Raw genomic sequence first — 18,883 nt, forward strand, 5'->3', positions numbered from 1 at the left:
CTCTGTTGCGCTGGAAACCCTGCACTCTAGTCGCAAGTCCTGAGGGACCTCAGCAGAGCAAAGAAAGTGCTTTTGTCCCCGACAGGACATTATTGTACGTCCACTTCATTCTTCAAGGCCTCACAGGGGGTGTAGAGTTGCACTTGTGGCTTCTGTGCATCACCTCTTCTCGCTGCTCCTATGCTAGAGGGCTGGGAAATTATTGCACAATACACACACCTAACCCTTCAAGAAAGAGCAGAGCAATTACATTTGAATGCTTTTTCATAGAGAACACTGACAGGTCAGCAACAAATTCCAGAATAATCCAGCAGCATAAATGAGACCCAACAATCCAAACTTTTTTTTTTTATAAAGTGGTTGAACAATCAAGGCCTTCAGAGACATTGCTGAAGGAATATATTACATCCACGGATGCGAAGTCCAGGCAAGGACAAAGCGGGCCCCCTGTCCAACAGTACCGATATAAATTAATGTGCTTTTACTATGGTAGCGGCACCCCGACAATCCGCCCATTGTGTCGGTCTCCCCTTGCAGCTCTGCCGGCAACTTGCGGCAAAAGCCAGTGGGCTATCGCCATGGCAGCGGGTCCCTTTGCAGGCCCTGCCACGGCTGACCGCAGGAGATCGAGGGTGCTATAAACGCACTGCCTAAAATGGCATTGAGTGGAAGATTAGGCTGGATCCCATCCACTGTGTCTTTGAAGAGACAAACTTCAATCCAACATCACAGGTTGATAAAGCGCCCCCCGCCACCACCCCTCCCTCACACGCTGGCTTTGATTGTGCCGTCTTCTGTACGATGGAAGGGCTGCACTTAAAATATTGAGCGGAAGCAAAGAAATGCAGCGGGACCGGCGGGATGCCTCTGACGCAGACACACGATCGATACGCGTCCTCCTCCCACGCAGGGCCAGGCGCCAGGGGGTCTCCCACTCCATCGCCAGCGACATGAGCCGTGTGGCTGGCGAGGTAGCGTATGGAGGAGTCTGGCGAGCAAGCATGCGGGTAATCCACCTGTGGGGGTGTTACAAGTGCCATGCTAAGGGCTCTGAGCAGTAAACGCACACCCGAGCCCACCGAGCAGCAGCACCATGCCAGAGACCTCCAGCAAAGCAGGCCTGTTTGCCTACATCTCCTGCAGAGGCTTACGAACAGTCCATCTCCAATTGCCGCAGTGCCCCCCTCCCACCCCCACCCCACACACACAATGCAGGGCAGGTTCAATGGGCTTCCAGTCATAGCGCAAAATGCCCAAAGGTAGAGTTTCCATGCAGCATAGCCACCGCACAACTTTTATATAAGATTTTTTTTTTTAAAAATCCCATGCATGGCTTCTGTAATTACAGCAATGTAAAATTCATCCATTGCTGTTCCTTAATCACCCGCATGGTGCTGTGGGACCTGCAGCTGAACTCAGCTGTATTCTGCCACGTCCCTCCCTTTCAGCACACAAAGCTGTAACATAAATAGCAACTAATGCCCGGGCCCCTGATGCTCTTAGTTTAACTTCTATATTGTCCACGCACACAGTATATACATAACACTTTTTATATATAAAATATAAAAGCCTCAGGGAGGTTTGTCCACTCCTCTTTTCAAGGAGGGCGCAAATATTGCTTCGTCGCTTCCCGGAATTAGTAAAGCAAGATATTCAAGCGTATGCGGTTAAGGCATTCCTGCGGTATGAACTATGCAGATACATCTCTAAGCATCCGTTCTGCCTGACCAGGAGCATTTTTTAGCAGCAGCGAACAAACACTGAGTGAAATAATGTCACGAACACCAGGGGGGGTACAGTGGCACGCTTGTGACCGCCAGGGAAATTATTAAGCATCACGCACCAGCCTTGGTTAATGGTTAAAGTAACCAGAATGCATTTCAAGAACAGCTCATGGTTAACAGTGCGGCGAACAGTACGGTGACACCTCGACGCATCGTTTGTACACCCCTCAGCAGTTGAATAAATGGAAGGGAGGCAAGTTCGGCACTCCTTCCGGCCTTCCTCCCGAGAAATCCGCGCCTCCAGCTCCTGACACCACAAGAAACAATGAGGCAATGTCTGAGTGCTGAATGCAGTGTCAAAACAGGAAGTCTGAAGGGGAGAAGAGAAAAAAAAAAAAAAAAAAAATATATACACATATATCCATCTTAAAAGCCGATTTATTCTTTGACTCTCGCTGTTTCCCCAAGCTTCTAAAACGTGGGAAGAGGCCTTCACATGGCCAACCATGAATGTATCGGTAGCATTTTTCAAATGATTCACCTGACCTTCAGGTGACCAACCTCCAAATCTGGCGTTCCATTCGCTCTCCTGGACAGAAGCACGGCAAGCACGGGCAAACGGATGGTCAGTAATGTCTCAAAGCCGACAACAGGAGAAGGGCAGAAGAATCCCATCCTGTCAACTGTTCGACCAGTGGTGTTCCGGAGCCTATGCTGGAAGCGCAGGGCACGAGGCAGGGCACACCCTGGATGAGATGCCAGTCCATCACAGGACAATCTCTCACATACACTGCAGTTTAGAGACACCGGGTCACCTGAAACAGGTCTTTGGACTGTGAGAAGAAACCAGAGCAGCCAGAGGAAACCCACGCAAACTCCACAGACTGAGCCAGAGCTGAACCCCCATCCAAAGCTGAACCCCAAGGGGCTGCGAGGCATCCGCACAATCTGCTACACCTCCATGCAGCCCTAGTCGCAGAAGCGTGGCCTGAAGCCGTCGTGGACAATCAGGCCCCTGGTCACAGGGGTGGGATGGAGCAGAGAGTGAGGAGGCCTCATTCATCAGATGTCAGCCTGAAGGCTCCAAAAACAATTCTGGCCTGTTGCTTCATACGTCAACTTGACATGCCAAGGCCCTGGTGCAGAAAGGGCGACCCTTGTTCCCGGTCCGTCCACGGCGGTTCAGACCGGTCCGTCACCCTTCTACTTAACCTAACAAAGGCCGACCTCCAGTTTCTCCGGGAGCTTAGATCCCAGCCCAGGTCAGGCAGGCCCACATTTCTCCCTCAGTCACAGCGTCAACATGTCAACGTGCTCCACAGGAGACGAGGCAGCCAGCATTCACGTGAACGAGAGCAACCTGCAAAAAGGCACTCTGAGCCCCCAGTAACAGTGAACTTCATGGGGGGGGGAGGACCCAAAATAAGTGTAGGCACAAGGTAGAGGGACAAGTCGAAGTTTGGCAAAATCCTGAGTATGCGATACTCTTGCCCAGCCCTTTCTGAAATTCTAATGGAAAATATAGCAACACTCATACGCTCCCCCACCTCTGCCTGCTTGGTGGTCCCACACACAAAAGGTCCAAAATCAAATGCAGGAAGGTTTTTGGTTCTGGTTCAGATGTGGTGGGATGACCACCCCCTTCCCCTCAGAACTGCTGAATGTCTATACATTTAATGATCCTAAAACCTCACCTCTTTTTGACTCACTTCTACCCTGATCCCCTATGTGCTCAACAAACACATACTGTGTTATCTGTTTAACAATTTCAGAAAACCTTATATGTAGTTACTCGTGGAATGCATACTAGTTTACACAGTAGTATGCGACAAATTGACTACTCAATGATTCTCCATCCAAATCTGTTGGCGTAATGCACTTTGTTGTTTTCTGACACGTACAATGCTTTGGAGAAAAGCGTCTGCTAAGTGCATAAAAGTAAACGTAATAGCCTTTACGCAACACAATTATGCAAATGCGGAAAGGTGAAATCCCGTGGTATCTGGGTAGCAGAAAGGATTAAACGGCAATCATCAAAAGATGCAGTAAACCAGGACTTTGCCACAGAATCGCATCTAAAACAGCCAGCGAAGCAAAGCTAAATCATTTTAATTACAATGAAAGAACAATGATTAAGGTGTTTTTATAAATTAAATTTTAAAAAAAAGCTGTATTACCCACAACAAATGTCTTCTCCACAATTACCCCAAGTCATCCTGAATAAAACTGAAGTGAAACAAATATATAAAAAAACCTTAATACCAGCTGCTGGAAGTATTGACACAGTTTTGCAGATACAGAAACCGACAGTTGTACAGCTTTTTAACGTAATCTTTAAATCAGATGGCAGAAATCCAATAAATGCTTCTGTCCAGAACGCGGTAGCAGGATCCTACCGACATGTGAACCTATAACCACTTGTTCATAATACCGTTCCCTTAAGGTTTTAGCGGAAGGCTTAGTGGTTAAGAAACAAACACTTGGGGAGGGCTACGCCGTTTACTCTAAATGGCGCCGATAAACTACCAGCAACAGGGTAGGTAACCAGCGCAGCAGCCGGGTCCAACATGCCGACGTGAATAAACAGACGTCAAGTTGACGGATGCAAGAGCAGGAGTTAGGCAAACGTTCTGCGGCCACGCGTGCCGCGTCAAACCGTTGCTGCTGCCTTTATATTCGCTCCCATGTGTGACTCCTGTAACCACGCCAAGTGAGCCATCATACTTAAGCTGTACATTCACTGCATTTGCCTGCGCTCTGAAAATGTCCTGGTGTCGCGGGGTTTACAGTGCCACTTTTTTTTTTTTTTTTTTTTTTAACTGTTACAAATTTAGATTTACTAATAGAAGTTGAAACTTAAATACATATCATTCATTAAGAATGTCTTAAATAATAAAAAGGAAAATGACTGCAGTGGCCAGCAGGTGGCACAGTGGTTAGGGCTTCAACTTGCAGTCAAAGGACTCAGATTTTTAGCCTCCCTGCGTAGTACTTTTGATCGAGGTCATTACAATAAAACGAGTAGAAATTTTCAAGCTGTATAAATGGGTAAAACAGCAAGCAGTTTAGTGCACAAACCTAATGTTTTAAGTAGCTTTTCAGAAAAGTGCCTGATAAATGAAGTAACAATGATTTGTCATTGACTAGCAGTCTAATGCTGCCAAAACGCAAATCCAGTTCTGCAAGTTAATAGAAAAGGTTAATTTCCTATTCAGTCTGATGCATCAAAAATCAGAAATTAAACATAATAATCAGAAAGGTACTTTAGAAATCAGGCCAACTAATCGATTTCACGTTGGGGGGGAAAGAAACAGGTTCTTAAAGGGGGGGGGAAAAAAAAAAAAAAAAAAAAAAAAACATGCTCTGCACTGCAAAGAAGCACAACGGAGGCCCGGAGTAAAATTCTAAGTAATAATCCAATTGTGCTGGAATACACAAGCACGCCTCTAATCCACACCAACCATCTGTTTTGTGAGCTTAATGCATTCCGCTGGCCACGTTCACCGATGTGTGTCCCACCGATGTGGGATCATTTCCCAACGCCAAGCCCCACGTCATTTTTAACCCCATCTCGCTCGGCTCTGGCAGAAAGGCTATCGCAGCTCACAGTCCGTCACCGCCTGAATTTAGAGACATGCCTACGACGGCCTGCAGACAGAGCCTCAAAGCACTCTGGGATTAGGATTCAGATTGTGTTTGCAGCACAGTCCCACATGGGCAACAAACCGCATTCGCTGTGGCTCAGCTCCGCGCTGGGATTTTTCTAGCGCTTATTCCTACAAAGCAACACGGTGTAAACAAATCCACCAATCAGTGCATCGAAACAGCAGCAGAAGTCCTGTCTAAAAAGGATGCAACAAAGAGGAAGACAACGCAAACGTTTCCAATGCAGGAAGGTGGCTCAAATAAGACCGACACCGTACCGTTTCTGGGCTCGGACTTGTAACCGTTACAACCTGGCTCCGTCTGAGTGGAGCTCTTCCCATGTTGGGATGGGTTTCCTACAGATGCTCTGGTTTCCTCCCACAATCCAAAGACATGCGTTTCAGCTAAACAAGCCACAGAAGTACTCGGTATGTGTGAGAGAGAAAGAGTATTCGAAATGAGCGTGTGTGCAAGTGTCATCCAATGGACCGATGTCCCATGCATTCATTCACTGTCACTCCCTATGCCTTCGGGATAAGCTCTGGATCGCCACAACCCTGCATCAGACCAGCAGTTATTGATGATCGATAAATGGATTCAAATTCAGCATTTTACTGCTCCCTTAATAATCACTTCACTCCACAGTAACATAATCAGTAGCCAACCTGAGGGCCTGTAAACTAGTTAATGCATTTCCTTCTTGTCCAGTTAGGCTTTGGTGGTTCAACACTCCAGCTCTGGATGTGTAAGGCGCACCGGAAGACATGTTCGCTGGCTACTACCGTCACTTTTTCCTGCTGACCAATCTTGTTTAAAACAGGTTTGAAGGACAACCTGTTCACGTTGCTGCCCAACTGCACCGCAGGCACCACCCTACACCGCTGGCAACCAGCGAGCGATCCAATAACCACAATGGTACCATACTAGCTGGGGGGAGGGGTTCTGCCTTGTCGCCGCTGCTATCTTGGGAGATCGGATGGAGGGGAACCCACCGAGGGCTTCGAGCCAACAGAGGCTGAAACGTTCCAAATGAACGATGCGAATCGTCATGCTAAACTAGCTCCACCGTTAACTGTCTATTGTCAATCATCCTCAAGCTACGGTCTTTCAGTCAACTCCCTGCCGACAGCCATGCAGAAAATAATAACCGTTCGAGGGAAGATTAACTCCCAAAGTTGTCGGCAAAGCATCTGCAATAAAACTTGTTAAATTAATCTTAATGACGACAATTCGTCCCCCACCGCCGCCTTTCTTGCTTGCTTCGTCAACTCTGCCAAGTAGGTGCGCTATACAAATTCGAGTGGAATCGCCAAAAGGGCCGGAATACGTCACACCATCTCCCAGCAGGCACACAGTCAGAGGCCAGGGCTTTGTGCTCCTTCACCCGAGACAACCCGACTCTGTTGGGACCATCGGATCCTCACCATAAAGGAAGCCACGTGCCAGGCCCTAGACAGCACACTACGAGAGCTCTTGAGCACGGGGTTAATAGACAGGGCTCTGCCCCGAACACACAATTTTTTTCTTTTTTTAAATTGAGCAAGAGTCCAACAGCAGAACTGCATTTCCATGCCAGAAGCAGAGAAGCGGAGAAGGGATAAGGCCGATAGGACCGGTGTTCACAGCCTGCAAGCAGATAACCCAGTCACGTCCCAGAGCATCCATCAAAAGCTCTTCTAATACACACACTTAGTTCATCAGCGCGACTCAATGAGCACTGGTGTGGAGTCCCTCTGTTGATCATTGCCACCATTTCTGAGAGACTCCACAGTGTGACCTGCAGGTCGGCAGTTCTGGAGCTTCACAGACAACACAAGTGAAAAGTGAGTGCACTGGTAAGAAATACGGTAGGAGAGCTGGGAAGATGCGGCACCTTACTTCCCAGACATGCAGGAGACCCGTGGGCTGCTTTGCTTTGACCCCACTCTCTATCGTGCCCCATACAGGTGTTGCCCAGGTGGACTCACTCGATTGTTGGAGCTGGCTTCTTTTCCAATACCAATCAGAAAATTGGAAGACTAGAGGAATCATTCCAGAAATTCTGGATTAATATCATGTGATGCTCATTTTCAAGGAAGCTTCTAGAAAGTTGCAAGCAAGACAGGAGCAAAAAAAAAAAGCCAGCTGCTTGGTGCTTGTGTAGAATACAACACTTTTGCAGCTTCTCACTCGGAGGAGAGCGAGCCCAAAGCTACCTGGGCCTCCTCGGCACTCCTCCGGCCAGAAGGGACCCGGAGCCGAGCCAGAAGAACGGAAAGCGTCCCAAATCCACGCATGACTGGAATTACAAGTAGATGGTTTCCACAGTTCTGGGAGCCATTGTCATCAATTTCCTCAATTATGTGAGCAAAGACAGAGAGGGAATGGACCAGGGCTCTTTGTGGGGCACTCACGCGTATAAATTCTGACTAATGGCTTCTTTAATTCAATTACAACCCCTCTTTGCAAAGCCCTCCATAAAGGAGTTAAAACATGTTTGGCGTAGGATCTTCAGGAGAGAATTAATATGCAAGCCTCAGACATCACCTGGACAGGTGGACAGGAGACGTCAAGCAAAGCACACCTGTGATGTACCATGTTATTCCCTTACTGACTGAAGAGAACAATCTAGAAGATACTGTTGGGCAGAAGGAGAAAGGCATGAAGATACAAGCTCAGAGAGAGTAAATGTTTGATAAAAAAAGAAAAAAAAATTACACCACAAGATATTAATTAATGCTTTTCTCCAAAGCAATTTGGAATGTCAGTCTACCAAGCCACTTAGAATGATTTTCCCCATTCATAAAGCTGGGTAATTTTACTTTATCGATTTAGGGCAAGTACCTTGCTCAAGGGAACGGCAGCAGGAGGTGCAATTCAAACCTCAGTCCTTTAAGCAGAATGCAGCAGCACTTACCACTATACTGCCTATTGGTTCAAAAGGGGGGAAAAAAATGAATTGCTATACTGATGCTTTTATGTGAAGTTAAATGGATATCTTAGCGCTGTTTACCCATGAAACCCTGAGCACGGATCTCCCTTAGACACCACGCCCCCACTGGCACACAGATGCGAGAGCCCAACGTGGACCGACTGTCTCAGAATGCAGCCATAACTCTTACATAAATCTGCCCTCCTTTCATGTGTTACCATGACTTATAGCAAGCATTACGGGGGAATGCAGTAATTCAACAAGTCGGCACCTAAAGGCAAGAAAAACATCAGCCCTCTTTGCAGGGGATCTCAGACATACCTTTCCAGTTTCACAAAAAGTGTTTATGAAACTTTTTCTCGGAGACAAACATTTTTTTTTTTGTAAAATGTTAAATCTAACCTTGGGAACAACCTATCCACAAACACTGGATATTGATTTTGCCTACAGACAGGCTGTGCGCCCACGAAAGTAAACACGTCCGCCATCAGCATAAAAATTCATACGTTTAAATGATTCCAATCAAAACACAAGCAAGTCACACACTTCATAATGCACTCCAAAATGTATGAATACATTGAGTTTTTGGCAAACATTTAGCTTGTGCTTTTTCTAAGGAAATAAAGTAAAAGATATTACTGTAATAAAACTAAAGCAATAACCCAAGAAGGTTCCATGCGATATGTAAACGGTAACAATTCATCCCAATACAACTAAACACTAAAAATTGAGAAGCATGCATCACATTTGCTGATTCAGTAGCAGTGATTTAGTTCCAATATTTACATGGTTTATAATAATATCCATCACTCCACATACATACTTTAATATACCACGACAAGTTACAGTGGAGAGAATCTAAAGAGATGCACTGCTGCATAAAGATTCATTAAAATAATTTAAGTTCAACTTTGTGAAATAAACTGAAGGCAGAGGGTAGGCTAATTTTAAAAGTTTAAAAACTACATTTTTCATAGTAATGCACTTCAGCATTCATGCAGAGAAAATATGCGCAGCATGACGTTTTGACGTTGACTGCAAGGTTTTAAATACGCCAATTTAATCCTTTATGGCTGAGATATTCATTTCTGAAAATTTTATAAAAATTTATCATTTTGCATCGTGTCAAATCTACGTAATCAGCACATGTAGCATCTTGAAGTGCCCGCAGGAGCGTTGGTGGTACTACAGGATAAAAGTAGCAAAGGCACATGCTACGCTTACTGTATAATTTTTTTATTTATACAGCTTTCCAACAAAGAGAAGACGACAGGTATCGCCTTACAGCGAGGTATTCTTTCTCAAACGCACGCTTCCTCTACGCGTCCCCTCCTCCAAATCGCGACCAAAAAAACGAGAGTCCCAAACGAGCACGAAATCGCAGCTCTGCTGGAGAGTGGTGTAACCTGTGCCTAAACATGGGGAAGAGCACTGGTGAACCAGGAGGAAGAACAGGGTTTACGCTGATTCATTGTACTTCACCCTCTTCCCAATCATGCATGCAACAGAGGTCATACGAGTGCATAGGGCCAAAAAAAACCTGATTACACACACATTTATAAGAAGTCAACGACAGTTCACAGAGAATGACGACAGAAATGATGAACCTGCACATATTCACGTATAGCAGAGTTCATCATTTCAGTTTGCTGTATATCCGCCATGCTTTCGAGTCACAGATTAACACGCCAAACAGCTGCGAAAACCCCTGTAAAACTTAACAGTGTAAAGCACTTTTCTGCATCCCTGACTCATCATCAGCTGCGGATGCTGCCTCCAGAGTGATCAGAGCATCAGGGCAAGGACACACACACCCGGACACACACTCCTGGTGAATACTGGACAGGCCACTGGAAACATGACTTTATTTACTCATTCTAATTAGTTTTTAATATATGCGGCCTCCCATTTCCTTCAGGATCAATAAAGCTCCCATCAGCTATCGATCACCTGCCCGTACGATGAGATAATACACAGGTTACACCGTGCGCGTGTCGCCAAGGATGCGCTACCCAGCGCCACTGTGCGAGTTACGCCAAATACACCGGAACTCAGTGCGTTACACCGTCAGTTACCACGTTATGGTGCGTCACAGCACGCATTCAAGCGTGTTACCACACACCACTGCGCGAGTTACAATGGAGTTCCTATGCGGGGATCACGGTGCGTGTTGCCCTGCAGTCACCGCATGTGTCGGTGACATGGATTCACCGCGTTACCCTGTTTGTTACATACTGGGAGCAAGTGCGTTACACCGGGTCCCTGTGCGAGATACTGTTTTCTTCATCTTGTAACAGTCAAGTCCTGCTGGGAGAAAGGAACACCAACAACCGACACCGCACACCAGAGTGCAAGAGAAGAGAGAGTAAACACTGTACTTTAGGAAGTAGCTCGCGCCCTCCTTGGTGAAGCCTTCTTCCCATCCTCGAGGCAAATCTGCATTGGGACAGAATATAAACACATCATCACATCATGCGTCTCCTTCTTTTAAGTAACTCTGTGAAAGAAAAGAAACAAACAAGTCTCTCTTCCACAAGATTCAGCACCGAGGTTCAGTCCAGAACGTTAGTTTTTTTTTTTGGTTTTAAATATAATAATAAGTGCGCGAAAGTATTTATTTTAATCAAATAATGCGCGCGTACCCGAACGGATCATGTGTCCCGAGTTGACAGGTTGTCCCGTGCGGGGATGGAGCCAGGTGGTGCGACGGGTGTCATCGCTGCGAAAGAAACCACACACACACACACACACACACACACACACACACACACACACACACACAAAAAAAAAACCTGTTAAAGAGCCGGCGAGTAAGACAAGTGAAGTAAGAGAGTAACACACACCCAGCAATTGATTGAGACTCAGATACACCTGTCCCTGGCCGAGCGAGAGACCCGCCGCGGCCGCGCGCACAGACTCACTCACTCGATGAAAAAGACGCGGCCATCCCGGCAGACCCCGTAGGACCAGCGTTCAGGCAGAGTGTCCCGCGCGAGCGGAGCCGCCATGATCGCGCGCCCAGACTCTTTCATTGCCCTCTCGGCGGAGCCTCCGGCGGGGGGAGTGTCGCTTGCAGGGCAAGTGGGGCAGCGGGGCCCTTAAAGGGGAGGGCGGTGCTTTCGGCCGACATTTAAAAAAAAAAAAAAAAAAACAAAAAAAAAAAAAAAAGGGGGAACCGGCGCGCAGGTGCCGGCAGCGGAGATCAGTATCACCGGTGAACGAGCACAAAGTGTTGAATTCGCCACTCTCGCCGTCGTTGGTGATTAATTTAATGAATCGTTCATGGTAATTAAGTTGAAGTACTAAATAATATGGGCTTGAATGTTGCAGTGAAAAGTCCTCAACCGATGAGGAAATCGCGCACATTCCGAAGCTGGTGAAAGGAAAGCAGGTGTTCCAGGTGGAGTGGGAGGGTCACGTGGCTTCGCGTTCCCTTTAAGTAGCTACTCTCTTGCGTTCTCTTTGCGACTTTCTTGACTGACTCTGTGTTTCGGCCGGTTCTGGCGAGTTTTTCTAGCTACTATCCTGTACAACGACGTGTTACAATAATAATGGAAATACCAGTAGAATCACTTTGCAGGCTGCTACACAACACCTCACACACACACAGGATGGCACAAAACCAACAGGTGTCTCACACTAATCCGTATATTAGTTGTGCTGCCTCCGTCTGAATTACATGATAAGAGTAACGGGCACAGATGGATGGAAGTTAACTTTGTCTTAAGCTAATTAGTCGATTAACTTCCTCGAACCTTTGGCTGATGAGTGATCTCACACAGCTTGCTTGGTATTTAGGGTTAGTCCAAGTAAAAAAAATGGATTAGCCCTGGTGAGGGACCGCTTTTATTTTTCCTGTCCTCCAGAGACCCTGCATCATATCGCTTAATATTGGGTGTAGAGGTTTAGTATAATCTTGTAATTTTAACTATTTCCATGGTTTCTGGCTTTGTCATCATAATGCAGTCTATAAAAATGTTCAAGTCACTTCATTACCCAGGTAGTTTGACTATAATTCTGTTGGCTACATTGTGTGTGTGTGTTTTTCCCTCTATCTCTTCCGTCTTTGACCTCTTAGTGGTGGCACAAGGTACCAAATACAGACAACTTTGAGATACTGACATTTACTACACACGTTGCACACTAATGCTACCTTACCATTGTGCAGCAGTTATTGTTTACAGCCCAAAATTTTTGAAACAGTATTTTGACCTTGATGGTGTTATACGCCACACTGGATTAGCGCACGTGCTAAAGGGATAAATGTAATTAAGTGTAAGTTTTAAGGCATTTCCGGAAAAACCGAGACCGTCATTACGTAACTCCCAAACAATTCCTCTGTCGGGCCTGTGGGGTTCACTACGATATTCTGATGCGTGCTTTTCTTATTATTCTTATTTTCTCCCTTCGTTGGACTGCTGTCAGCAAAGTCATACGTAATCAAGCCATCGCACTACCTGCCACCTCCTACTATTATCTTCGTATTAAGACATCGATGACATTAAATTTACGTGACTTGCTATATGTGAAAGCTGATTACCCATTTATCAGTTTTGATCATTTTTAGTCATGTGACCAATACCAATAAAGAAATAAGCTGAATGTTAGCATAAGTGTCCTGTAGGCAAAAGAAGAGTACGTCACTCATGAAGTGGCAATGTGTAGGAACTCGATTTATAATGGGACCAAAGTGATTTACACTTATTTATCAAAATATTAAGCCTGATAATTTTACCAGAGCAATTGAGGCTAAGTAGCTTGTATAAGGGTACCACACCTGCACATGGGATTCAAACCCATAACCTCAGGGTCTACAGGTAGCAGCATTAACCACTACACCACAAGCTGTTCCTATTAAGTTTTACTCAGTAGTGTACTGGCAGTACCATGAGACAGGAACTGTGTAGAAAATATGCAAAAACTAGCACAGAACAGAAGTGTGGATTCTGGAAGTTGTCCTAGGAAAGGGTGTCATACAACAAATAAGAACATCAGTATTTGGCACGACATGCGGTATGCAAGCGGCGCCCTTAAGGCACTGCTGGAAATGCAGAGCAGCAAAATTCCAAAACACCCTGATATCATTTTATCTCATTAGAGAGGTCTGATGGCATTAAAAAAATACATTATTTACTGTCAGGAATTTTAACAATTACAGTATGTATTAATGTAGCTGCTGGATACCCTTTCCTATTAAAATATTAAACATACATAATATAAACTTTTATTTTCTGCTTCACCAGCTGGTCTTTAGAAAAAGAGCAGTGTCGTCAATTAAAATATTAGTAAAGTGAGAAACTAACACAGTTAAAAGCAGATGAGCAAACAATGGGTGCAATTAATTAGCAGGAATACACACACACTTTCTGAACTGCTTGTCCCATATGGGGTCGTGGGGAACTGCAGCCTACCCAGCAACACAGGGCGTAAGGCCAGAGGGGGACGGGATACACCCAGGACAGGACGCCAGTCCCTCGCAAGGCACCCCAAGTGGGACTCAAACCCCAGACCCACCGGAGAGCAGGACCCAGTCCAACCCACTGCACCACCGCACTCCCTTAGCAGGAATATTTTCTATAAAGTCACTGAGTGGTTACAAAAGACAACTACTACTGTACGCTACTTGTGCAACATTACACCCATGTGCAGTATCATATCCATGTGCAATATGTTGCTTTTTATATTTTGAGTAATATAGTAACATCATACCTATGTACATCATACCCATGTACAATATGTTCTCTAAATAACTGACAATCACTGTACTATAATGTCACTTTATGTTACAGGTCAATGCATAATTTTTTCTGTGTTTAGTCATTTAGTTGTGTTATGTTTCCATGGTATTTTGTTCTGTCATTTGTTGTGTTCTGTCTGGATTGTACTATGTTTTTGTCTGCTGCATTATCTATAATCATGCTTGTATTAGTCTATGTCTTTTTCAGTATGTGTGTATGTAGCCTGTATGTGTGAATGTGCACTGTAGGTTTGCTCTAAACCGGAAACAAATTCCTTGCATGCTCAGGTAATATGCTCGGCCAATAAAGCTGATTCTGATTTTGATTCTGACAGAATCCTGGAAGACCCTGTTTTGTGACTGCTTCCTGCTGTAAGAAGCGATAAGAGAAACCTGGAAGGTGCCGGAGAGGCCTGTTTACGCAGCCTGATGGGAGGTGTCTGTGATGTACGGAATGGGCAGGTGAGCACCCTGCCCAGAATGCTAATATCTCAGCAAAATTCTGACAGAGCTGCTTCATTTCAAATATTTATTATACAAAAAAAAAAAAAAAGACAGTCTGAGTTGGGGGAAAAAGGAAGAATCCTGTCCATAAATATGTTCTTCTGTTCCTGATGCATCACAAGTACATTTCCAACATCCACTCCACAGCTGACAGTGCTACCAAATCAGTCAATCACACATCTAATTTACATCTTTGTTCTTTGATCTACATTACAAGACCTTTTTAATGCTGTACTTTTATTCCTAACTCCCGTCATGTTACTAAAAACCATTAACATTTGAGCTTAGTTTTCATGGGGTTAATCCAATGACCCATAATGCAATGAGATATACATTACATTGACATTTATTTATTTAGCAGGCGCTTTTCTCCAAAGCGACTTCCAATAAACTCTGTGTAGTGTTATGAGCCCACACACCTTATTCACCAAGGTGATTTACACTGCTAGATACACTACTTACAATGGGTCACTCATCCATATATCAGTGGAACACACTCTCTTTATCATTCACCCACTATATATATAGTATTGCTGTGGAAGATGGTCACACACCCAGCTGGCGCAACTAACCATTTAAATGAAGATGTTCTGTGTCAACGGGTGGTCTAGTGATTTGAGTTGCTGTCTCAGAAAGGAAAGTGCCTGGGATTGAATTCTGCCGTCATTCTCTTGAGCTGGGCACTTATCCTGAACTCATGCTGTAAAAATGACCCTGTTGTATGAACAGTCAATCGTTCCAAAGTTGCCTAGTGCACAAATCTAACACCGTAAGTGGTTTGGGACAAAAGCTAAATTAATGATTAATAAAGCGTCAGTGTTCAGCCTTCCTGTGGAAGTTTCAGTCAGATGACAGTCCGCTGTACCGTAGTCCCTCTGTGCTGTCATGTATCATCGAGGTATGGAATTTCTCCTGCTTCTGTTTTGTGCAGCTACTTGTGAGATGAACGTTGGTCCAAATGGTGAAGGAAACAGACTAACTGTACTTAAGAGTCACACATCTGCAGCTATGTCTCTTTCTCCTAAGGTAATGCACACATTGTATTTTCTCGGAGATGTACGTCGCTTTGGAGAAAAGCGTCTTCTAAATGAATACATGTAATGTACGCTCTCCATACCTGCTGCCATGTGACTGTGATCGCTGCGATCATGCACCTTTACAGCATCAAGCATCTCTGGCATCCACGAAACGGCCACTGAAGCAAGAGCAGCTCTGGGGATAAAAATAGCGAGGAGACCATTCTGTATACCGCGTTGCGCAAGACTGCGGCCGTAGAACGGAAACGAGTAACAGCTGCTTGGAAAATATTCAGTTGTGCCACACAACCTACCCAATGGACATGGGCAACAACACACACGGGGTGGGGAATTAGGGTTAGGGTTGCAGTCAGCAGATAGGGTTAGCTGTTCTGTAAGGGGCTAGGGTTTGGGATTAGTGTTAGAATAAAGTTTAGGGATTAGGGTTATAGTTAGCAGATAGTGTAAAGGTTAGGAGTTATGGGTAGCGTTGGGGTTAGTGTTAGGATTAGGATAGGGTTAGACCAGAATACTGCAGTATCCTTTTATTCCTCACATTTGGGTTTTGGGTTTGCATCTTTGGAGCCTTCGGAACACAAGTACGTTTGTTCTGAAAATACTATCTGTAACATACTGTTCTTTCTGTGTATAGTCTTTTCACCTTGTCTGTACCTGTGTGGGGGGGTGCGGTGAGCCTAAAACTCACATCACATTTCAGGAGTAGGAAAGACTCATACTAGTTAGGGGCAAAGAAAAGATTGTACTCTCTTATCCTTCCCTTTATAACATTTAATTATTTTTTTTTCCTTTTATTTCCAGGTTGATGAGCTTCTTAATTACATGTGACAGCATTCTAGCACTGAAAGTATAAATTAGCATAGTATAGCGTGGTGTAGAGTGCAGTGATTTTAGCTTTAACTGATTTGCTGGTGCAGAGTATTACAGCCTATGTCTTATACTACGCTTCGCAATGGAGAAGATAAAGGAAATCGGAAGATGATGGAAAATCTACCCCCTGAAAAAAATCTTTATTTATGGTTTAAGGCCATTATCATCATCGTGAGCAACTCTTTTCAGGTTTAGGTTATTATTTGCTCATCATGAGGAAACAAACTCCCGAGCGGCACTCTGATGACGAAAGTAGGTGGCAGCGCTAAGCACCCAACTGTGTCATTAATATTTGATCTCCTAATCCCTTTGGAGAAGAGGATCTCATCTCACTCCCCTGTGGGGCACATCGCCTCTCTGTGTCACTCTTGTGAATTTCATTATTTGATACATCAGATTGTTCAGCTGTTTTGTGGATGAGTTGCTTCCTGATGGAGTCTGATGTACCTGTGTAGTGGTTGGTTGCGATCAGTCATTCTGCTCAGTGTGTTTCATACCAGAACTCTTCTTACATTTACATTTATTCGTTTAGCAGACGCTTGTCTCTAAAACGACATACATCTCAGAGAAAAATACAGTAAGTGTATTACATCAACAGAAGGAGAGATTTGGATGCCACATGTCATTCTAACCAACTAACATCAACACCTGCTTTGGGTCATGGAGAGCTGGAGCCTCTCCCAGCAACACAGGGCACAAGGCCAAGGGGGGAGGGAACACACCCTGGATGGGATGCTGCTCTGCATCCCAAGCAGGGCTTGAACCCCAGACCTGCCACGCCACTGCATCCTCCACTTATCTAGAGTACAGTTAATTTGTCACAATCCATCATATGAACCAGTATACGTCACAGGAGTCACTGAATAAAGGTTTTTCCGTTATTCAACAGTTATAATCACAAAGTTATTGAGCATAAACATTTACACATTAACATGCACTTAAGAGATCATGGGAGAAGTGAGTCTGGAAGAGGTGAGTTTTAAGACCCTTCTTAAATGTAGGGACAGATTCAGCCGTTCTGAGTGAGAGGGGGAGGTCATTCCACCACAGTGGAGCCAGAACCAAAAACCTTTGTGCTTTTGATTTTGGATCTTTTGTTTATGGGATCACCAAGCACACAGAAGTCGAGGGGTGTAGCAGTCCGGTTGACATGTAGTGAAGACACATATGGCACTGGGTGCCATACGCTCCAGTACCAGGAACTTGTATCCACGCTGTTTGAAAGCTAATAGATAAACACGGTATTGAACTGAAGAAGTGTCATCTGCTGCTTCCCTGCTCAGTCCATTTAACGCCCCTCTGTGGTGTCTAGTCAGCCTGTTCCTACCTCTCATTTTTGTGCCATTTGGCACAGTTTGACCTGAGCACAGAGGGTGCAGTAGTGCAGCGAGCTTGGCCAGGTCCTGTTCTCTGGCAGGTCTGGGGTTCGAGTCCTAGTTGGGGTGCCTTGTGATGGACTGGTGTCCCATCCTGGGTGTGTCCCCTTGCGCCCTTTGTTGCTGGGGTAGGCTCTGGCTCGCTGTTACCCCGCTTCAGCCAATGTGTAACCTGAGCACCTCTTGGTTCTTCTGAATGCCTCAATACATGACTTATTTGTAGGTTTACGCAATCCTGGAAATGGAGCTTTTTAATGTGACCTTCTAGTTTTGAAATTTTGAGCTGTGGGTGGGTACTTAGCAGGTCGGTGTTGCGGCGGGAAGTGCCGATGCCTTACCTCTCCTGGGCTGCAGGTTCCGACATGGGTCGGAAACCAGCTCAGTTTTTGTGGAATTCACACGTAGCCCTGATTTCCTCCCACGGTCCAGAGATGCATGATTCAGGTGAATTGGTGAATTTGAATGTGTGTGTGTGTGTGTGTGTGTGTGTGTGTGAGTGTGATTGCCTTGCGATGGACTGGTGTTGCCAACCAAGGTGTTCCTGCCTCACACCATATGCCTTCAGGATAGGCTCTGGACCACCATGACCCTGCATTGGACAGTGGTTACCAGTAGAGTGAATGAGTGAGTGAATTTGTTCACCAGGTTTACAAGACCTTCAGCTCTGATGTCACTTTGGATTTTGCCTTTTATTGTGCAAGTCCCTCTTTGGGCTCAGTTATCGATGAACCATGCGTCAGTTGGTGAGTTGACCAGACTAAAGTCCATTAAAAAGGGACAGTATTTTTGTCCCCTCTTTGCTGAGTTGTGACTCCCCTACGTACAAAATGTTTAACTGTTCCTGTGTCACACACTTTGCAGGTTTATACACTCATTGCAGGATCAGCATGGAGGATCCAACTCCTGGCTCAGCTGTCCTATTGGAGGGAAGGGAAGGAAAGGGGACTCTTTCTCTTACCTTCCAGTGAATACCATGAGTGTGATGAGAGATCAGACACACACACCACTGAGCGTGTGACCCTGACACCTATAGACGGCACTAGCGGTCGAGCAGAAACCCTGTCGTCTTACACATCATCTTT

The 18,883-nt window shown here is 45.3% G+C and overlaps 1 protein-coding gene across 4 annotated transcripts in view; it reads right to left on the reverse strand.

The window, feature by feature from the left end:
- The window catches only part of plekha7a (pleckstrin homology domain containing, family A member 7a), an 88,834-nt gene extending 77,468 nt beyond the window's left edge, over positions 1 to 11,366 (reverse strand). For all 4 annotated transcript variants that reach the window (XM_018762129.2, XM_018762112.2, XM_018762121.2 and 1 more), the window contains exons 1-3: positions 11,206 to 11,366; positions 10,923 to 10,999; positions 10,659 to 10,716 (exon numbers count right to left, since the gene is read on the reverse strand). In XM_018762129.2, the coding sequence (XP_018617645.2) occupies positions 10,659 to 10,716; positions 10,923 to 10,999; positions 11,206 to 11,312 (242 nt within the window). In that variant the 5' untranslated portion in view covers positions 11,313 to 11,366. The remainder of the gene's footprint in view (positions 1 to 10,658; positions 10,717 to 10,922; positions 11,000 to 11,205) is intronic.
- Between the last annotated feature and the right edge of the window lie 7,517 nt (positions 11,367 to 18,883).

This window comes from Scleropages formosus, chromosome 2 (assembly GCF_900964775.1).
Source record: "Scleropages formosus chromosome 2, fSclFor1.1, whole genome shotgun sequence".
Lineage (NCBI taxonomy): Eukaryota > Metazoa > Chordata > Actinopteri > Osteoglossiformes > Osteoglossidae > Scleropages > Scleropages formosus.